The sequence below is a fragment of the Halichoeres trimaculatus genome, unplaced genomic scaffold (assembly GCF_033239565.1).
Source record: "Halichoeres trimaculatus isolate MK-OKI-2021-1 unplaced genomic scaffold, fHalTri1.1 fHalTri1_scaffold_4, whole genome shotgun sequence".
NCBI lineage: Eukaryota > Metazoa > Chordata > Actinopteri > Labriformes > Labridae > Halichoeres > Halichoeres trimaculatus.
Window position 1 is genome coordinate 26,409,013 of NW_027437182.1, and position 22,209 is coordinate 26,431,221.

The following is a 22,209-nucleotide window of genomic DNA, read 5'->3' on the forward strand; positions in this document are numbered from 1 at the left end:
TCTATCGTTGACAAAGTACATAGAGTCTGAGTCAAGGTGTGCTTTGAGACTCCTTTATAACAGCTACATTGTTTCATTTAGGTTAGCCATTCACCAAATTGTACAAAGCTCAAGCCTTAAATATTTTCCAAACAAATAAATTATGGAGACAGACATTTACCCCCAATGCAGTCTGGGGGTCGTGAAATGGACTGTTCAGACCAAAACTATTTTTAAACCAGACTCTAAATGTGAGATTGTATTAAGAAAGTACTTTTTGCTAATGTTGGATTTATAACAAGCTCATTATTATTATATCCACTTCAGTTCCTCGAGTGTCCACTTGAGGCTGTTTCTCAAAGCCCAGGAGATGCCCATGTTAAAATGGCTTTCTGGGCAGCAGGAATGAATATATTGGCTTACCTAAATGAAACACTTGTGGCTGTCAGAAGGGAGTCTCAAAGTGCACCTTGACTCAGACTCTTTTTATTTGCTTTTCATTTAGGTTTCCAATATGGCAGCCCCCATTGCTGGTTTTCAAAAGTAAGTTCCAGAAACTAGTGTGTTTGGTCACTGAGACTACATCTGTATTGTAATCCAGTACGTTACCCCTGCTAACAGCTACAATGTGCCTACCTGTAGGTCAAGCCAGCTTTGAGAAACAGCCTTAAGTGGACACTCAAGGTCAAGTCACTGGATATAATAATAATGAGCTTTTTATAAATTTCAACATTAGCCCTTAGCTTAAATAATTCTTAATACAATCTCTGAAAACTTCAAGCAATACAGTAAACAACAACAAAAGCGTGTTTTTAAATAGTTCCAGTGTGTATATTTTAATGGTTTGTGGATCATCAGCAGGCTTAAGGCATTGCTCTGTCTTCATACTCGTACATCAAACAATCCACAATTAGTAATAAATACAGTACAGGGAAAGAACAAGCAAACATCTGTCTGAGAACTTGAGAGACAGTAATGGGGAACTTAAACAAAATATTTCACACACACACACTGACACACACACACACACACACACTCACACGGGATAGTAAAAACTAAATGCTTGGCACAGTGAACTACTTGTACCACACTGCAGTCTTAAGGAACATAAACATTCACCAAACCAAGTGCAGAGTACAGCTAAGATCATACCAAGACACATTTGCATACATCACTAAGGTAGTATTTTTGGCGCTAGTAGCGCTTTTTTCTCCCCACAACCAGTCTTTAGTCTTTGAAGGCAATAACAACACATTAAAAAGTTAAACTGTACATATCTGTCAGTATCCACTCATAGCACAGAATACTGGCACAGATAGGCACATGTAGGTCCAGGTGTAGAAGATAAGAGGCCAGTCAGGTGGGACAAATTCTTGTTGATGAAATGATTTGACTTAGTGTCCTCTATAAAATACTTAAAATACTAATCAGTATTACGTCCTCTAATACAGTGCTGTCTAGTTTCATCTATCAGTCGCATATTTCTATATTCTCATCACAACCACCAGGGGGACAAATATCACAGATTTAACACTTCCAGAGTCTTTTAAATGTTTTCAAGTCATGGTAATGCTGTGTCAAAATTAAGTTCCGCTAAAAAGCAAAGAATTCAAGGCATCTATATGTTTTTCAAGCAGGTTTTTACATTGTACATCTGTCACTCCAGCCCCGTCCTGTCAGCTCGGCACAAAAAGAATGGACACCCCTAAAGTTGGAGAAAAGCCTCATGAGCATATGCACTGCAGACCCACTCAGTGCATGATGCTCAGCTGGCTGTAGACGTGCTCCAGGATCTGAGAGTAGGCCTGATCTTTGGGAGCATGACAGCTTAGGGAGCCCTGAAGGAGAGGACAGAAGTTTGTAGTTAGGTGAGCTCGGTGCTGGACAGTGAATGCAGTCTCATCACCTGAAGTCAGCCTCGTGTTTAAAGTGTCAGGGTGTCTGTACATCCTCCTACCTTTATCTTATCTAACATGGTTGTATCAGGACACCAGAACTGGCCGAACTGGACAAGATCAGGAGCCCCCCTGTAGTAGTCAACCAGCAGCATCTGTAGAGGACAGAAACAGGACCTCTTTATAGTGATATACAGTATTACAATGTTGTATCAAACAGCCATTTTACATCCCAGCTCAAAGGCTGCAGTTTCTGTACCATCTCATTAAGCACATCACTGGTGAGGAAGTTGTCCTGTACGTAGGTGACCTCCACAGCCACTGGAATACCGTAGTCATTGGATCGTTGCTGCAGAAAGGCAACAGATGCAGAACTTAAGCTGAAGTTTGAGCTTGAGTAGAAATTTTGCTGTAAAAGTTAACACTTTTGTAAGTATGAAACCTGGGTGAAGTCTATTCTCACCTCAGGTGGTGGTACGACCCAAAATGGAGTTATTGTGGACGCCACTCCTTGATTGCCGTGGTAATATGGACCTGCATGAGATATGAAGTTGAAATCTTAGTGGTGTATTATTTTCTAAGCCATGACCTTGATAAAAAAAAATATTTTGGGGACAAAACAATCCACACACTTTATGGAAGAAACATTTCCTGCACAGGTCTAATCAGAAAAAGTCAAACTATAAAAATAAAAGCTGACACTCACCACAGATGATGCCCAGACACGGCTGGAAGCCATTGTTTGAGCCCTGCAGCCTCAGCTGGTGATCCATCTGGGAGTCGATATCCTGTAGCGATGGCAGAGCAGGACCTCTTGGGTGACTGTGGTACCAGCCCACCAATGACAGCCCGCGCATGAACAGGTTCTGACAGATCTGGAGCAGAGCAAAGGTGACAGGAGACGGTTTGAAAAGTATCTCTACTTTATTGCTGTTGGGGTTTTTTTCTTACTCTAACGATAGAAAACTCAATTTTAACTACAACAGAAATTATTATGGATAGTTCCGATTAAGACAAGGGAGCTTGTCTTTCTATTTTAAAGGTCCCATATTATGCAAAAGTCACCTTAAGTATTTTAGTGAAATTTGTGGGTCTTTGGCTTTCCTCCCAGCCCACAAAATATTATGTTTAATGACAAAATCTGTACTTAGTAGTGCTTGTGAATGTAAAATCCTGACATAAAACGAGCTGTTTGGATTATGGGGATTTGCCGATGTCAGCTATTCCCTATTTTGACCAATCAGGAGCAAGTCTGGCCTGATCAGAGCAGATACCCCCGAACCCCCTCCCCGGCCCACTCCCCCAATGCCAAAGTTGAAGAGCCATCACTGCTTTGTTTTTGGCTGTAAACAGTCACATAGTTCCATGCACAAGCTTTCCATCTCTGAAGAAGACAAGACTAAGTGGCTAGAGTTCATTTATCAAAGTGCTGTACTTATGGTAGATTAAGATGGGTTAACATGTGCTGTTAACCCTAACCCTAACCCCTAACCCTAACACTATATATAAAGATTAAGTATTCTTTAATTTTACTGTATGACCTGATAGCAAAGTTTTAATCACTTTACTTTTCTTATTCAATTATCTAGTCAAGTATTTAATCAAATTGTCATTAACTTGCTTTTTTAAAACAAAAATTATCCAAAAAACTTGGTGGAGGGACACCTTTAAGAAAAAAAACTTATTTGCGGAAACTAACTGGTGTTTCAACTACAAACTACTCAAATCTTGGGCTCCAAACCCTTTCAATGAGATTGAAATGTAAGACTGTGTCCTTTAGTTTCTGGCTCTTAGAAAAAGAGATGCATGTTGACAAGCACTGGCTGCTGAGCTGTCCTGAGACGCTGAAAGCACTTGTTAATTTTTAAAACAAGTGTTGTTTTCTTGTCATCATGTTTTCTTAAGGCATGCATGCTGTTACTGCAGACTACTGATGTACTGTTTATGTGTTACCTCCTCCTCAACAGCAGACGCAGCGTCTCTATCTGCCAGCCTGGTTCGACAGGGAAAAGCCCTCAAGACTGTCAGCACTGAAACACATGGACGACAAAGAAAGCAATGACAGGCTTCACTATTATCTCACACTGATGTACATTTAACCACATGAGGTAGAGCCACACTCACATTGTGTGTTAGTATCCCATCTTCCTCCAAGGTATCCCACCACCTCACTGGTGGTCATGTGACAGTGGAAGTCCTGATGAGCATAAAAGGTTCACAGTTTTGTGTCCTTACTCGCTCTTCAATTCAGTTTCCTTTTTTTAGTCAGTATGTACTTACCATTAGCAGCAGCACATTACTGGATACGGCTACATTGAAGGGCTGGAATCTGTTGATGGCTGAGAAGGCCGACAGCTCCACCAGTGTGTGAGGATCTCTGAGGATCAAAATTAATGTGCATCACACTCTAATGCATTCTGAGAAAGAGCAATGCATCTGTCAAATGAAATTACATTGATTTTTTTGGAATTAAAGTCAGTACTTGGCAGCATCTCTGGTACCCAAGGTGCAATATCTGACAGGAATTCTCTCTCTGTCAGCTCTCCGTGAAACCATTATGTCTGTAACAGTAAAAACAACACTTTTTGTGACTGCAGGGCTATGAAACACAGATATTTTCACTTAGAAGAGAGAGTAATTATACCATGCAATCCAGGTTTGCTGTTCTTGTTTTTGTCATCCGGCTGCACAGCTGTTTTCCCTTCCTCTTCATCCTCATCATCGTCCTCTTCACTCACCAGGCTCTAGCATCGTAAGAAATCAACAATAAGAGAACAACAGCACAGGCTAGGATAATACGGTTAATGTAAAGAGTGGGGGAAAAAAATCACAACTATTTCCACCCAGAATAAAACTGAGGGTTCATATGGTCATTTAAAACCTGAATTCAAAGGTTTCTGTTGATATATTAAGAAAATACCGAAGAAATATTTCAGCTTTTAATAAAATAATTTTTCTCTGTATATTTATAACCAGCATTCTTTATGTTTCAGATTAGTGAGTCACTTTGAGTATCAGGAAGTGAGGAATTTTGGAATCATCTGAGGACAGCGACGCCTTGAAAAGACTGACACTATGATTTTTTCAGTGCACAACTAATCCTAAAACTTACATCACTCCACTTTCACAATTGGCACACATTTTGTTTCAACACTACAATCTACAGGAAATTCATGAGCAGAAGTCAAACAATTGTCTGCTCTATATTAGTTATGAAACATCTATAATAGTCATGTTGTTGGATGGGTTTATAAAACAGAAAGGTTTTACCTTCAACTAATGAAAACAAACACTCTTTGGGTACTTGACTTTTTGTGAGTTTTCCAGAAGCACTTTTGTTTCCAATATCAAGTCAAAATTAAGGCCACACTTGATCTTGATACATTTAACTTCCAAATGCTGATGTTTTGTTTTACTGTACATTCCTTGCTATAACACTGCCTGTTAGGGCTGAACGATTTTTATTTTTTATTTTTTATTTTTGGGGGGGGGGGGGTGTTATCTTCTGCCTTATTCACTAAACACAAGCAATAAATCATTCTGCAGTATGGCCAACACGACAAAGGATACTGTAACATATAAACAATTCTGTCCTATGAGCCAGGCCTACATGTTATGATGAAATGAGATGAATTCATGCATGAATTGATATGAAAAACGCATCTTTAACTATCGCAATCAAATTAGAATATTGACTGATTGATTTAACTTCAAGCCTTGTAGACGTGATATATTTATTGCCAATTACCCTAAACACAATCACAGAAAGATACAAAGCACTGCAGAACAGGCCTGGTATGAACAATGATATAAAAAATAAATGAATCCCACATTATACAAAGAGCAGAAATGTAAATAAGACCAAATCTCTGGCTCAGCCACTGAAATATCTCAACATATGGAATGCACTGTTTTGTAGAAAGAAAAAGAAGTGTGTGAGTGAACTGAGTGAATATAAATATTAAATGCATAAAAGTCTAAAAACACAAACTAAACTGCAAAACTATAAATAAAAATAGTTTCGGCTCCACCACTGAAATATGGGAACAATTGCACTTTTTATATGCACTTTAAAACTTTTTTCTTAATTGCAGCCTTTGTGATTTGAAAATTTCATTCTATTACATTGAGATGTCGGTTTGCGATCAGTTGTTCAGCCCTACTGCCTGTGATGTAAAACAAGTTGTTGTGTTCTCACCATGTCTGCACTGGGTTGGTACTTGTGGAGCCACGTGGTTTTGTACTGAACCAGCTTTTGTCCTCTGTAGCGTACAGACGCCCAACCACAGCCAGACTTCTTGGCCGGGTTAACCAGACGTTTGCAGTGCGTAGCCCAGGCACTGGGGGAGTTGAAGATCTGGCCAGTCTCCACCCATCTGATTTTCCCATCAGTCAACAGGTCTCCCACAAAGTTCTTACCCTGAGGTAAGAAACAGAGAAGAAAGCATTTCTAACTTAAGAAAAAAAAATCAGGCCACTTTTTGGATTTGCTGCTTTTTCAAACCATTGCTTTAAGTGTTTGCTGTGAGGTTAGTTTTCACAAAAGTCCAACCTCACGAGATACAACAAGGGCATAAAGAATGAAGAACATCATTACTAAACTCAGCTGTAGTGTTTGTCTTTACCAAATAGTGTATAGCCAGCACCCCATCCCCTGGTTCCACCAGTCCATCCTTTAGCAGCACCCTCAGGGTGATCCCTCTCCGGGTCAGGAGGGAGCCCCGACCAGAGCTGGAGCGCAGGTCTGCCTCCTCCCCTCCGCTCAGCTCCTCCTCATCCTCTTCTCCTCCATCCTCCACCACCTGTGGAGAGCTGGGTGGCTCTGAGCCTGGACACACACACACACACACACACACACACACACACACACACACACACACACACACACACACACACTTTATGGAGTATGTCAGGGTCTTCCTGAATGACATGTGGGTGTAATACCAGTGTTGAACACAAAAACAGAACCTGGGGGCGTTCTGGTGCATTAACTTGATGTGTGCAAATCCAACAGCCTCATGTGTTGGGTACAGAAGAGCTTAGACACCTGATAACCAGGAAAACCTCTGAATACTCGTTACACCAGGAGCACAGCACCTTCGAAAGCTCATTGTTTTAATACTAAAGACTTTAAATGGAGAGCTCATCTGCTATGGCAGCATTCCTCCTTTAAAACTGCAGCATGCTAAACTGATAGCAGCCCTGTCAGTGAAAATAATCTCAAGGGGGTAAAATAGCTCAAAGATCATCTAAATTGGCATTTCATTAATAACGACGGGGCTACGCGGTTGGTCTTTGTTCCCCCACCCATTAGTACACGACTCTGTCTGTAAAGGAGGCCTCTCCTCCTTCTGTTAATTTCCTAAAGAATTACAATTAAACCTATCCCTCATTATCCTCACCCATATCTCTCGAAAGCGTCCGAGAGCGCCTTTAAATCCAACTCGGTGGAAAGCTGCTCCTTTTCGGGGCACTTGCCGCTGTGTGGGGCTGAGCTCCGGGCAGATTTCACAGATACACTTCGCCACACCAGCTCCTGCTATTATTCAAAAACATAAAATGAAGGCGTCTGAGGCTCTGCAGTGTAGTTTCCTTGTTGTGTTGCTTTAATGTCAGTTCCCCTCCCCTTTCTTTCTCCCTCTCCCCGTCCTTGTCACTCTCCCTGTGTTCTTCAGCCTGACGTGCCATGCCGGTCTATCTGCTATTATTCGCACATTTATCAGATTAAAAATACTCCTCAAACAGTACTTAGATCAAATAATCGGCGAGGATAACAGGATGTGTCTTAAATGTTCCTTAAAACAAAGACAATGACGCGATAAATCTGCGTTTGCTCCGGAAAAGATGAAGTGTCGCCCTGTGCGCGTGAACCAACCGCGATATGGCATTCAGACAGATTAAAAGTACATCCTGCTGATTGTGAGGTCTCTCTGTGTAAGAAACCCTACACAGGGGCGAAGAACGGAGATTTGTGGGGTGTCGTAATATGACCTAGCCTTGTACTTTTCTCAGTTACACTGTGGTTTTCTTCCCACCGATACGTTCCTTCTTTTATCTCCGAAAAGAGCCACAATTACCGGGAAGCAGCCTGCGGAGGGCAGCAAACCTCCGGCGGGGTTCAGTTCCTTTTACCCCCACGTGGTGCTCACAGGCCTGTTGTTTAGACAACAGGAAAGAACTGATGGCGTTTGACCCACAACAACTCAGTTAGAAATAATGTAACTATGGTAGATATGAGGAAATTTTCATGTACTTTTACTATGGAATTTCCTTTAATTTTCTCAGACATCTGTTATATGATCCATTGAGAGCAAAAGTCAACTGGCCTTTATTAGCTTTTACACGAATCAAAAATTATTTTTAAGCTCAGTTGATCTTTCGAAAAAAAAAAAGGTTTTCTTTTTTGCTTATACTTGGACTACTTATACTTATTGTACCTGAATTTTTGAATGTCAGTCCCATCTCCATGCAGCAGTATTTATTCCTTTAAAAATTGTCTTGCATTTGTTCTTCCCCAGATCAATCTTGAGTGAACAAACTGTTAATTGCACAACTTGCTTTTAGACTTACAATAACTAAAACTTTTCTTATGTGGACACTGAATGTTTAATCCAAATATATTACACCAGTGGTTCCCAAACTGGTCAAGTGTCCTGGCAGGGACATGAGGACAAAGAAGTTCGGTCAGGTATTCAGGACAAGGCCATTAAGAATCTTAAGCCTTATTTGATTGATTGATTGATTGATTGATTGATTGATTGATTGATTGATTGATTGATTGATTGATTGATTGACTATTTTTGGATTGGCCTATAAGTGTATTCCCAAGGCAGTGGGTCACCACCAGTCTCTGGAACAGCTAATTTCGGGGGCTGAAAAGTTTGGGAAACCTGCATGTGACTATTTTGGTCTGAGCTGATATTACAGTTTATAAAGATGAGCATTCAAGCATAGATCAGGAACAATTAAACTTTATTTTTGAAACAGCACAGTATTTCTTTTAAAAATTATAAATATATTCAAAAAGTTATTTGTACTGGCATGTTATTGCCACAATAAAAGCAGTGTTATTGTCTAAAGACCTAATGTACTTTGGAAGCATGACTGCAACAATCATTAATAATTCCCATACTACCCAAATGTGTTTACTGATTGTATTAATTCTAAAAAGCACTCGTGAGGATTTCTGAGATTTTTAAATCTTTAAAGTTCACTCCTCTATCTTTACAGAGGCAGTTAAGGCAAAGCTGTTTGTACAGTGTGCAACCATGTAGAACAGGATTGTTATACATGGAAGGACTTGTCCAGTGTTTGTCCTATTTTACAGTGCGTTGAGTGTATGAATCATTCTCTGTTTATTGATGACTTTTCTCAAACGTAATACTTATAAGTTATTTTTTTAGACTATAAACCAAAACTACAGTATACATCATGGATGTATGAAAACATCTGTGTAGATACATCAGAAAGAACAGATAATCAGGGTACATTTTTTTCTTTTAACTTTTAACTACATACTTAGTTACCTTAAAAAGTTGTTCTGTGAAATATCAGCAACATCAATAGTCGTCTTTCTTACTATTAATGCATGGCAGAGTAAAAATCAATCACAGGCAGTCATCTCAAACACTAATCTGCCCTTAACTACCGAGCCATAAATCCTCTAGTAACAATGGAACTGTAGCCAGACCCACACTGGCAAGCCTGAACATGACATTTGTATATAATACAGTGAGAAGATACTCACAAGTCATAATATGCTGTAAGTACGCTCTCATCCAGATCACCTCAGTTGAAAACAGCCAGAGTAAATCATGGTTGTAAAGATACTTTGAAAAGCCTTGAGGTACCTGAGCAATATTTTGATGGGCAGAGCACTGAATTGAAACCCTAAAACTTGACAGTATGATGCAATATTTCATCAAGTATACAGTACTGTATGAAGCTCCTCAACTGGTATTATTGGAAATGGATCATTTCTCCTTTTACGTTTGTGATAGGATTCCTTGAGCTGCTGTACAACTCTCAAGTGGAGAGTTAAAATGACATTTTCATATCATACTAAAAGGTCTGATTGAGCTAGAGGAGCTTCAACCAGGCCAAATGGAGAATCTATTCCAGCTTCTGAACGGATAAGCACCAATCCCGCCAACTCTCACATAAAATAAATATCAAAGAAAACTTTTTTTCCCTCCCATTACAATAATAAGGCAAATCTGTTGTAGGGCTCATGGTGCACTATTTTACATCTGAAACACTAAATCCCTAGAGTACAGGATATTGGTGTTACCAGCAGTCATCAACAACTAATCAATTAAAATAATCAGACCTTCGAAAACAGTATGGGAAGCTGGTATCTGTGAACCAGTTTTGCTCTAGGGAAGGATACCCTAAATTGATGGCTTAACATGTTTCACTCTGAATCTTTGTTTCAAGTACTTGCTGGCTTAGGCTTGCCTTGGTTTATGCCTATAGGTTTATAGACTCCCAGGGGACTTAATACGTTAGTCACCAGAACCAGGAAATACGACCATATAAGTCCAGTGCTCAGGTCTCTGCACTGGCTTCCTGTGGCTCAGAGAATAGACTTTAAAACAGCTCTGCTTGTTTACAAGTCCCTTCATGGTCTAGCACCAAAGTACATCTTGGACATGCTAGAACCATATGAACCAACTTGGTCTCTGAGAACCTCAGGGAGAGGTCTCCTGCTGGTGTCCAGAGTCAGGACTAAACACGGTGAGGCTTCATTCCAGTTTTATGCCCCCAAAAATCTGGAACAGTCTTCCAGAAGATGTGAGACAGGCCTCATCTCTGACAATGTTCAAAGCCCGGCTGAAAACAGTTCTGTTCAGCATAGCATACAACAACTGAAAGTATTTTATCTGCACTCTCCTCTTTTAATTTAATTAATCATTTTTAATGTTTTATGATGTGATTTTATGCAATGATTTTATTTTGCCTATTGTGATTTTATTTTATGTTAGCTGTAAAGCACTTTGAATTGCCTTGTGTATGAATTGTGCTCTACAAATAAACTTGCCTTGCCTTGCCTTGCCTTGCCTTATGATGATGGTCTCTTTTCCTAGAATTTGTGGGTTTTCTATCTTGTAGATTCTTCTGCTGTAGACAGCATGGTGTTGTTTTCATACTTTGTGACTGGTTCTGTCCATCTGAGATGTATCTCTGTATCTCTATGCTTATTGCTGGCATTGCTACTGTGAGCCTCCGTTGTTCCTTTTGTTTCTGTGTGTACAATCTGTTTACTTGTCCACCTCTGGCTGTTTCTCCCTCTATTTTGCTTTTAGACCATCCAATCACAGGTGATGACTACCAATGGATAGCAGTGAGCTTTTGCTTGATGTTTCGACCAAATAAAGGAAAGTTCTTCTTTTCCACAACCTCTGTATTGTTCGAATCAAATTCATGTCCACTGTCAAACAGCTCCCTCTATTGATGAGAGATGAGGCTTGCTTTGAGGCCCAAATGACATTCATGTATGGGATATTTATAAGGTATTCAGACACTTTCGGGGGCATTTAAGGGTTTTGTTGTAGCATCTGAATTGCTCATCTTTTATTTTCTCCAAGAATAAGACTTTTCATTCCACACTGATGGTTACCATACTTCTTTTTTCACTTCTACCAGCAACATGTTCATTGTGGCCACAGCCAGTCTGAATTCACACAGGAAATTAACAAAAGACCTGGCTCATCCCTGCAGTCAAATTCATAATTAAGTTAATTAACCCTCTATGGTACACATAGTGATGCCAGTTAGATGTTTTGATTTTTTTTGTTTTTAAAGGGATCAAATAAAACATAATCTAAAGAAACTTTCAAAAAAATGTTTTTATAGATATTTTCTTTAGTTTGATTTTGGGGACTTTGGGTTTCTTGGGTTAGTGAAAAAAGAGATTTATTTATTCAAATTTCAAAACATTTCTTTTTTCAAAACACGTGGTTAATACTTGATGACTTGCCTGCAGGCAACACTGTACCATTGAGAAACACCCGATTAGAATGAATGAGTCAAAGAGTCCGAACATATCTAATCTAATTTTACATGAACAATTTAAGAGAAGACTTAACTTCTGTGGCTTTTAGGAGACAGGCTTTTCATAATGGGAAAAACGTGTGGAGGACAGAAGCCTGTGCTCTGTAAAGAAGGCTCACAAAGTTCACTCTAGTAGACCAGAGCCTGCAGTGTAAGTCTGAACTTTACTAAAACTAACATCAAATTTATCCAGGTGAAAACTGGAGGGGTCAAAAAAAGGAATTAATGACCAGTTTGCTTTTTAACAGTCTGTAAACCTGAAGACAGTATAGCAAAATGTTTTCATGGTGAATCTGTAATGGTACAGTGTTGCATCAGGGCAACATTTGCATTTCTCCATGTTTCCTTAATTTAATAAGCCAATTAAGTAAATCAAACTAATAGAGATTATGCCTCACTTGTCTGTTAATAATGATATTAATTTTTTTTTCTAGACTGAGAAAGACACTACAAAAACGTTATTGGACAGCTTTGAGTAGAGAATTGGCGGAGATGGCCTTGCAAGAAAGTCTGCAAAAAAGGATTCTGTATGACCTCCAGAGGGTCATAGTATGACCCCCTGGAGGTTGTACACAATTTGAATTTGCCATAGTATGGCAAATTCAAACACTGTTATTGGTTCTTTAAGACCTTTACTCTTTTTTTTTTTAAAGTATTTCATGACAACTGTATTGCGTGAGTTTAAAAGGCCACAATGGGAATAGTGCCAAGGGGCAACAAGGTAAAATCTGAGGGTTATGTTGTCCAAATAAATGTATGGTTGCTGTGCCATAATTATTACTTTATCAGCATTGTCAAATGAGACAGAGTCTGAACAGACTGCTGAAGAAGCTCAGTCCTGGACCCTGTGGAGGTGGAGGCTGGCTGAACTGGAGAATGATGGACAAGCTGTCATTATCTATTTTCTTATGGACCTTTTTGCACTTTCTATACACTTTCTTACTTTTGTTTTCTTGATTGCTGCTGTGACTTCAATTTTGTTGTACTTGTTACAATGACAATAAAGTTCTATTCTATTCTATTCTATTCTATTCTATTCTATTCTATTCTATTCTATTCTATTCTATTCATTACCCCTCTTTCTGAAGTGGCAATAGCCATGGCAATAGCCACCTGCTATGTCGTGCTAAATGCCACATGTTCACATTACCTAGCAACCGTAAGCTAGCTGCTATAAACAAAGCTAAGAGAAGAGATCCTGAGCAAGTGAAGCGCGAAAAAGTTTTGAGCCATTTGGTCAATCCTGTGCAGTAACCAAAGCCCTGAACTGCTCCGTTTCTTTATTTCAGTAGGAATACTTTTTAATATTCAGCTTGCCTACGGGATAAAAAAGAACAAACTATGCTAACTCAAGATGTCCAAGCGAATATCGGCAAAGTACTCAGTTTTCTCCGGGATTGGGACCGTGGTGACAGGACGGTCCGCGGCCGAATGCTGAACACCTTTCTGAGCCAGAACTCTGGCAAGACGTTTTATGAGCTGGAGCTGGAGTTTGCTCAGGTTGCGAGTCTGTTCCTGGCTCGAGTGACCACCTGGATGAGACTCACGTATCCTTTCTTTACCAGAGGTGTAGGGTACTTAAATCAGTGTCAGTGATACAATGCTTTGAAATTACTCCTTTTGAGAAGTATGTTGAATAAAACAGAATGAAGTGTACTAGTCCAGAAGCCAGCCTTTAACCGTAAACAGATACATGTTTGGGACATTTTTGGGGCTGCAGCTTAAAGCAATTGGAGTTTTCCTCTCTGCATCAAGCCAGTAAGTGATATTAAATACTCCTGTGAGCACTGTACCTCTGCTTACATTTCTAAGCTTTTTCAGTGAACCCTTTTTTAAATCTCATATCTTAGTGATCAGTACCTGGTGGAGTTTGTGGATGATGGAGGTGTTCTCACTCTGCTGGAGATCTTGGGTCACTCTAAAAGTAAAGAGGAGGATAAGAGAGAGGCACTTTGTCTTCTCATCACTGTTTCAAATGCTGGTCGGAAGTACAAGGAGTTCATCTGTGAAAGCAATGGTTAGTTTATCAGTTAATTGCAAACATAATTTTGTTATAATTTCATTACGATCATTAATTAGATCAAAGATCATTTTCTGTGCTATGTGCTTTTATTTTATTACTATTTTCATGTATTTTATTGTTCATTTTGTGGCACCAAAAGAGTCATATTTTGCTTTGTTTCAGCATCTTTTTTTTTCTTTTTTTTTTTTTACCTTTGCAGGTGTGAAAGTCATTGCAGAGTCCCTTGCCACATCAAACACCGATCACAATCAAGAGACAGCTCGGGCCCTCTTCGAATCTCTTTCTCATGGAAACCCAAAATATCACAACCAAATCTACAAAGGTCTGATTGCACTCATGATCTGTTCTTCCCCAAAGGCACAGCAGCTGGTCCTGTTCACCTTACACATTGTGCAGGTACAGCAAGAGGGTGTGTGGTCAATTTTCCTGCATTGGCATTGCTTTTGTTGTTTTAAGACTTGTAGTGTATTATTGTGTGATATTCATTTGACCACTGTGCAAAAGAGTAGGTTTTTATTGAAAGGAAATTGATTAACTGGAATGTAATACAAAGTTTCCCCTTACTTTCCTCTCACAGTCCAAAATGAAAACAGCGCACCACAGCATTGTAGAACCTCTCTTAAACATGCTCAGGTCCCTGCACTTAGAGGTACAAGATGCAGGTAAACAGATATCAGATTTTGTTGGTTGTTGTGGCTAATGACTGTTTTTATTTATTATTATTTGTTTACAACCTTACATTACACTTTTGTGGAATGGCAGTTGAAAGTCATTGTAGATGTACCAGTAAAAACACTGTCTAAATCTCTCTTCTACACGTGAATATATAAATCTGGTAGCTATTGATCTTATCCTGCTCCTGAAGTCTTATGACGTGAGACTTGTGCTGCTCAGTGGACTGGTTGCCCTGCTGGGACCTAGTAAAGAAAACCAGCACCAGAATACAGAGGGTAACTTTTTGGCCTATACCTGTTTTGTTTTTCAACTTTAGTAAGTCATCTTTACATCACTATAAATAGTAGTAAAGTAACGTCCACTATCCGTTTGATCCTTTTTTTCATGCTTACATTATCAGAGTCTGAGATGACCAAGATGACAGGATCTCTGCCTATGTTTGTGCAACAAGCAGCTGCAGCTAAAACTATGCGGTATGGTTGAGTATAAGTAACAAACATAAACCTAAACTAACAGTTCAGTTACTTTTTAAACCATGTGATTTTTATTTATTTATTTATATGTTATATTTATTTTAATAAGCAATGTCTTGATGAACAGTACTGCTATACTGCTTTAATAACTTGTATTGACACATTGTAACAGTCCAAGTAGTTGTTAAAGAGTAAGTTATTTTCTTTCATCTTGAAGCCTGCTGGCTGAAGACAGTCGGGAAGTCTCTCAAGAGCTTCTCTCTCTTGGGGTGATACCACATCTTCTGTTTGCTCTGGGCAACAGGGATCACACCGACACCCAGATACAAGCCAGCCTGGCTTTACAGGTGCATGTAATGTATTGCAAATCTATATAAAATGAACACACTTGTTACATTTCCATGTAATTAAGCAATGGTGCCTTCTTTTGTCTCCCAGTATTTTGTTCGCTCATACCCTCCTATAGAGGAACATGTGCGGAGAGTCACCGGCAGTACACTATATGCAGCCCTTATGGTAAACTAAGATATTATATTGATACATGTTTTGACATAATTCAAATATAGCATCTGCTAGAAGGTGCAAACCAATTTACAGATTTAACCACCATCTCTCTGCAGGACAAACCTGAAACTTTGTACATGAATATGAGTGAAACACAAGCAGATATTCTACTTAACAACAAACTGGACATAAGTAAAGGTGAAGATTTTATACAATTTATAGCTTTTTTTTTTCAAAATTCTCCAACATATACTGTGTAAAAAAAATGTTTAACCTGTTTTATCTTTGCGCTCCAGGATATGACATCAACAAATCAGAAGACTGAGTGAAGAATCCATAATATGATACATACAATGTCATGAAAATGTGATGTGTATTAGGATGATTAAAATATTTCATCTTGTTGATGTTTTTTATTTGACTTTTTGAAAAAAAAGGGGAAACTGTCCTTTTTGTTTTTTTAATCACAATATAAAATCACTGTCATGAATTTGCTTCACCTGCACTCAGTTCTCAGTTTGATCATTTGTGTGTGTTTAAATAAATACTAATACTCATTACATCTGTAATCTTGATAATCTATTCCACCAAATTGTTATCTTATTTAGTTTTCAGTATGATATGTTGTTACACACGAGGTGTTTACACAATTTCGACGTTGCCCTCCTCCCGGATATGACGTACGTTGAGCGTTCCATTTCCATGCAGCTGATTGGACGATGAGAAACTGGGTGTCCTCATCGTGGCGGGAGCTAAGATGAATCTGTTAAGTAAATAAGACGCCCATGCTTCCTAGCTAATAAATGTAATTTAGTTTCTCATTAAGTTATGAGCAGGTTACGGTCAGTGCTGGAGAAGGGGAAGAGGGTCGGGCAGGAGGTGGTAGAAACAGCAAAACCAAAACGGAAGAAGTCGGAGACAGTTGTCAAAGATGGTAGGTATAGGCTCATACAGAAGTAAGACCGAGACCAAAACATTTAGCTTTGATAAAAATACCTACAGGGCTTTTGTCTATCGGTGTCTCATTGGAAGCAGACTTGCTGCACGAGAATCTTGTGGAATTGTGTACGTTTATGAATTTTTGGAGGAATGCACATCTGCTAAACCAAACCTTACTCGGTCGGAATATGCGTTGCGTTCAGTGACACTTGTGCTGTTAACACTTATTTGTAAAGTACTCGTGAACTAATTCTTCCCGTATTCCCTGGAAATTTATTTCATTTCAATGTCTTTGAGTGAGAGGTTGTCTTAATTTGAATGACAGTGCTTTCTCTTTTTTTTTCCTTAAGAGGAAACCATAAACGCATCACTGTCTACGTACCACAATTTCTCTGATCCCGCTGATGTTGTTCGGCTTCGCTCCCACCTCCTCAGTTGGTACGACAAGGAGAAGAGAGAGCTGCCATGGAGGACACTGGTAAACATAAATTGTTCTTTCATGTTTTTTTTTTTTTTTTTTTTTTTTTTTTAATTCCTATTAAAGAAAATGCAGTTGCTGTGGTAAGAATAGTGCAGAGTGCGGTTTGACATGGCAGTGTTTCTTTTTTTTTCTTTTTTACAATCCTTTATATTGTTCTACATTTTTTTTCAAACAATACTTATGTGGTTGATAACAAAAAATTGCTCATAACCGCTATAATGCAGCGATAAATATATTAGTGCAATTGTTAGAAAAAATGTACTGACACTTAATAAATTTTTAGGTGAAAATTTTTATTTATTTATTCATAATTTTGTTCTTGGATAGTTCATAGGGATTTACTTTTTGTTGTTGTTTTCTTTCTTTTTTTGATATGGGCATTAAAGTCAAGGTATAGAATAATAAATTCTGAGATTACAGTCATGAACCTGACTTTTACTAAGAATTCCTTAATTTCTCAGAATTCTGAGAAATTTCAAATTCTAACTTTAATAACTTTATAAAATTGTGATGAAAAACAGATTTACAGATTCTGACCTGAAACTAGAATTCCATCTTTCATCTCAGAGTTTAATTTCAGTGCCGGAAATTAGAGTTGGAATTAGAAAAAATAAAATAAAAAGGCAGATTTTTTTTTTAATGACCTCATAGGGACCTTTTTTTGTGGGGAATTACTGGGTATTTTTTAATGTTATACAGAAAGACCTGACAGTTTTAGGCATAAAATGCATAACTACTGGCAGCTTGGCAGGTTATAGGAAAGGTATATGGGTTTATTTTAAACCAGATACAGAGAGTTTCTAGTACTTTATGATGACTGAAAAATAAAATGCATTTGTATCATTTAACATGTTACACCAATATTCCTGGATATACAAAATGTTAAATTATTTCCAGTTATACAAAGATATTTTGCACAACTTCTGTCTCGGCAAAGTAAAAGCAATAATTGCGGTTTCCACAGACTGTTATAACTGATGAACACCTTGTATTCTTGCGTAGGCTGTGACAGAATCAGACCTCAACATCAGGACCTATGCAGGTAAGAAAACGTCTTGTTAATGTTTGATATAATTAACAGCTTCAGATTCCCTCATAAGACAGTTCCTCTTTTTTAAGTCTGGGTTTCAGAAATCATGCTGCAGCAGACCCAAGTTGCCACAGTAATAGACTACTACAACAAATGGATGAAGGTAAGCATCTTTACTGCAACAATTTCAAATCTTTTGTCTATGTTGTGTTTATGTCATGTGTCATTTGAGCTTTTCCTCTCATTGTGTTCCAGCGGTGGCCCACTGTGCAGGATCTTGCAGCTGCATCTCTAGAGGTGATTATTAAAAGCTCTTTCTAGAGGTTGTGGTGGTTTTGAATGGAGCTGGTTTAAGTTTGATGTGTTTTTTTGTGTTTATGTGTAGGAAGTGAACCAGATGTGGGCAGGCCTTGGCTATTACTCCAGGGGAAAAAGATTGCATGAAGGATCTCAGAAGGTCAGTGATGAGCTTTGTCAACCTGTTGTTAACTGTAGCTGCATACTCAGGCTTGGGGCTCCATGCTCAGTGAAAATATTCCAGTGAGGACCGAAAAGATATTTCTGAAATACCAGATAATATAAGATGCTGACCAACGAAGTGTGCATTGTGGTAAACTGTGTATCTGGTTTGTTTCAGGTGGTGTCAGAGCTAAAGGGACAGATGCCTAACACAGTTGACAGCCTGCTGAAACAGCTCCCTGGAGTGGGACGCTACACTGCTGCAGCTATCGGCTCCATCGCTTTGGGCCATGTGAGTCATTATACCCAGTAAAACACCTGGAAAAACACATCTCAGTAGCTGCACTGCCTCATTAATCCCCAAATCTCTGCTGCCTAGGTTACTGGAGCTGTGGATGGCAATGTGATTCGGGTGCTGTGTCGCCTAAGGGCCATTGGAGCTGACAGCACAAGTCCTGCAGTAACAGAAGCACTCTGGTAAGATTGAATTAAAACTGGTTATTTCAAAGCACCTGAATTTGACTATGGTATACATTAAATCACATTATTTAAGAAAACCCTGTGTTTGAAAATGGAAACCCCATGATTAAATCCTACTCATATCAATGTGGCTGTAAAACTAGCGTCAAAGCAACTCATTTTTATAACATATGCAAGTATAGTTTTAAAATGTGCCAAATCATACTCTTACAGGAGTTTAGCTAACAAGCTGGTGGATCCTGACAGACCTGGAGACTTCAACCAGGCCATGATGGAGCTGGGTGCACGGATCTGCACCCCTAAAGGACCACTCTGCAGCCAGTGTCCCGTACAGACTCACTGTCGCTCTTACAGCAAAGTAAGAAACCCAACCAAAACGCCAAGGCAGTGTGAGCTGGTTGTTGTAACATTTAATTCTTTATTTGAAAGGCTAACATGCACAGCACCTTCAGATTTTGCCACTAAACGTGTTAACATTTAGTTTGATACCTGACACCATGATGTACATTATAGTAGTCATACAGTGTTTAAATGTGTAGGTTCACATCAAACAAGAAAAAATCTCCCAGAAGCTGTTGGGGAAGCCGGGCAGGAAGCCGTCCACCCTGCCCGATATCGAAGACTGCAGTAAGTGTCCACACCCAGATCCCACACCTTCATCAGGACGTGATTTCATATTTAATGGTTACCTCGTCTCTCTCAGTTAACATTGAGACGTGCCTGCTGTGTCCCTCTGAGCCCTGGAATGATGAGTTGGGTGTTCAGAATTTTCCCAGGAAGCCGGCAAAAAAACCGCCTCGTGTGGAACGAACCCTGACCTGCGTGGTGATCAGAGTAGGAGAGGGTGGAGAGGATGAGTATCTGCTCACACAGAGACCAAACAAAGGTCAGTATGGTCAACACTTCACAGGTCTCCTTTTTTCAGTAAATCTACTTGAATTTTTATTTGATTGCAGGTTTAAATTTTCCTCAGGAGTGGATGTTCATTTTTTGTTTTTAAGGGGCAGAATTTAAAAACAGAAAAAATAAGAAAATAAAAAAAAATAGAAGAAGGTAGCCTTTATGCGCTACATGGAATTATCAGTAGACTATTTCAACATGTGTGAAATGATACATAGATATATAAAAATAGATGAATAAAACTAGATTTTAAAAATACTTTTTGTATGTGTATCAACAGGTTTACTTGCAGGCTTGTGGGAGTTCCCAAGTCTTCTGCTGGAAGAGAAAAACTCTGAAGTGAAACAGAAGAGGGCGCTGTGTGCTGACATCAGCAAATTGACAGGAACCAATTTGACTGAAAGCCTCTTCCAGTATGTGGGAGAGGTGAGCGTCATGTTCACTGGTTACAAATAATTTTCTGTGTAAATTCAACTCAGTAGGAACCGATTTTTGTATCATGTGATGGATCATGGATCTGCTCTTTGCAGGTGGTCCACATCTTCTCCCACATCCACCAGACCTACGTGGTTCACAGTGTATGTCTGAAGGACAGCGACGCTCAAACACAGAATGAAAATGCACAGTGGCTCACCAGATCTGCTCTGCAGGAAGCTGCTGTGTCCACAGGAGTGAAAAAGGTTATTTATTTTATTCACTTTGTGTTTGTTGTGTCATGTGGGGCAGCGGTACCTGTTGCATCAGAGAAAGCCTACACTTGCCCTCAGAAAAAGCAGGCATGTTCAGCACAGCAATCCTTTTAAGGTTCCATTAAAGGCTGTCACAAATTTTGAGAAGGGGGGTTGTTTCAAACCATTAGATGTGGGGTAAAAAAAAGCTTTCTGGTTATTTTTATTGTGTAACTGAATGTTAGAGACCATGAAAGAACAGTTAAAGTTGACAGTGTTCTCTTGATTATGCCTGAATAATCTTTAAAGTTGTTAACGTGTTATGTCTCCTCCAGATTGTGAAGCTTTGTGATTCTGTTGACGAAGCAAAAGAACAAACCTTTAAGGTAAAAGCTACCCCTGCTTTCTGTACTCTGAAACATGAATATCACTCTAAAATCTTTGACTGAAAACAGATTCTACATTTGTCATCTGTCTCTGCTTGTCTTACTCAGGATGGAAAAAGGAAAAAGCTCCCTGACATGAAGAATGACAAGAAACAACCAACCTCCAAAAAACCCAAACTGAGTGCAACGAATGTGGGCAGCAGACAGCTTTCTCTCAACTCCTTCTTTAAGACTGTAAAAGAGGAATCAGACTGATGCCTGCAAGAGTCTTTTAAAGTGCCTTTCCAAACACATGTGCATAGTTTTTCACATTAAGGTGTTATTTTAAGTATCAGTAGTCTGATAAAATATGATGAAACAAGAACAAGTTTTAAAGAAGTTAACAATAAATCTGTCATTTATTTTTCTGTTGCTCTCAGAAGTGTAAGAAACCAGTTGTTGATCATGTTTAAGATGTTACTTAACGAGTAGTTTAAGGATAAAATCATGTATTTTATATCAAATCTACAACTGTTTTTAAGATGTGTCAAAGATAAATAAATTGTTTTATTATCGCAGCAAATCACTGTCTTGTTTTACAAGAAGGTGACGTGTAATAAAGCTCTCTAACCAGCTAATAGTTTCTTTGAGCTACTGTTTATGCAGAAATCAAGTTCATATTTTAAAGGTAAATCATTTCCCTCATTGTTTTTTGTCCTGAAAAATAAACTTGTGACATAACTAGCTAACTCTTGAAGATGTCATGGTAACCAGCTTTCTACATAAACATGTCTATGTCTTGCAGTTTGTAGATAAATACTTGTATGTTATAAAGTTTGAATAAGATTAAACTTGGATGAGATATAACTGGAAAGTGAGTTTCTCACAAAGCTTATAAATTTGAGCGGTACAAGAGGATCAGTCCAAAGTGTCTGTTGTTTGGGTTAGCGTCTGGTTTAACCTGCTTTAAATTATTCTGAGCTACGTGAATACTGGTTCACATTTAGCACATTTTCTACTCAAAGTTTACTGATCAGTGTCACCTTACTCTTTCTCTGAGTCAAGTTACATGGGAATTAAAAAGAAGCTTCATTGTTTTTAGTTTGTATCAAACCCAAATTGCACAACGTAGTTCGGTTTTAACTGTTGTGAAACTGAAATGAGCTATCTAGGTAGCAGAGTGCAAGACATGGACATTTGATATACATGGGGGTGCATTTATTTTTCCATAAAATACTAGACTTTATAATAAATATGAAATACAGTACAAAATAAATAAAGTGCA

At 38.8% G+C, this 22,209-nt stretch overlaps 2 protein-coding genes across 2 annotated transcripts; one reads left to right on the forward strand and one right to left on the reverse strand.

Moving 5' to 3' along the window:
• Positions 1–1,349: 1,349 nt before the first annotated feature.
• On the reverse strand, positions 1,350–7,749 carry mpnd (MPN domain containing). The gene is made up of 13 exons (XM_074669158.1): positions 7,277–7,749; positions 6,500–6,702; positions 6,073–6,294; positions 4,519–4,618; positions 4,357–4,435; positions 4,155–4,251; positions 3,999–4,071; positions 3,828–3,904; positions 2,581–2,749; positions 2,338–2,408; positions 2,134–2,223; positions 1,937–2,029; positions 1,350–1,817 (listed from the first exon to the last, which is right to left on the reverse strand). The coding sequence occupies exons 1-13, from the start codon at positions 7,278–7,280 to the stop codon at positions 1,731–1,733; spliced, it is 1,365 nt and encodes a 454-aa protein (XP_074525259.1). The 5' UTR covers positions 7,281–7,749; the 3' UTR covers positions 1,350–1,730.
• A 5,370-nt stretch (positions 7,750–13,119) lies between these two features.
• On the forward strand, positions 13,120–21,691 carry mutyh (mutY DNA glycosylase). The gene is made up of 25 exons (XM_074667922.1): positions 13,120–13,474; positions 13,617–13,685; positions 13,778–13,944; positions 14,150–14,346; positions 14,528–14,612; positions 14,790–14,900; positions 15,026–15,098; positions 15,316–15,445; positions 15,537–15,614; positions 15,719–15,794; positions 16,429–16,536; positions 16,892–17,019; positions 18,025–18,064; positions 18,142–18,215; positions 18,308–18,349; positions 18,438–18,509; positions 18,690–18,803; positions 18,891–18,988; positions 19,205–19,349; positions 19,531–19,618; positions 19,695–19,877; positions 20,172–20,317; positions 20,422–20,571; positions 20,895–20,945; positions 21,054–21,691. Exons 1-25 carry the CDS (start codon positions 13,269–13,271, stop codon positions 21,198–21,200), a joined length of 2,778 nt encoding a protein of 925 aa, XP_074524023.1. The 5' UTR covers positions 13,120–13,268; the 3' UTR covers positions 21,201–21,691.
• Positions 21,692–22,209: the final 518 nt, after the last annotated feature.

What these genes read in the sequence shown, in the direction of transcription:
- mpnd (XM_074669158.1), bottom strand. An exon ending in ATGGGATACTAACACACAAT is followed by an intron (nt 3,905 to 3,998) that starts GTGAGTGTGGCT and finishes CATGTGTTTCAG; the next exon opens with TGCTGACAGTCTTGAGGGCT. An exon ending in GTGTCTGGGCATCATCTGTG is followed by an intron (nt 2,409 to 2,580) that starts GTGAGTGTCAGC and finishes TATCTCATGCAG; the next exon opens with GTCCATATTACCACGGCAAT.
- mutyh (XM_074667922.1), top strand. Translation starts at nt 13,269, where the DNA reads ATGCTAACTCAAGATGTCCAAGCGAATATCGGCAAAGTACTCAGTTTT. An exon ending in GTTCATCTGTGAAAGCAATG is followed by an intron (nt 13,945 to 14,149) that starts GTTAGTTTATCA and finishes TTACCTTTGCAG; the next exon opens with GTGTGAAAGTCATTGCAGAG. An exon ending in TAACAACAAACTGGACATAA is followed by an intron (nt 15,795 to 16,428) that starts GTAAAGGTGAAG and finishes TTTCTCATTAAG; the next exon opens with TTATGAGCAGGTTACGGTCA.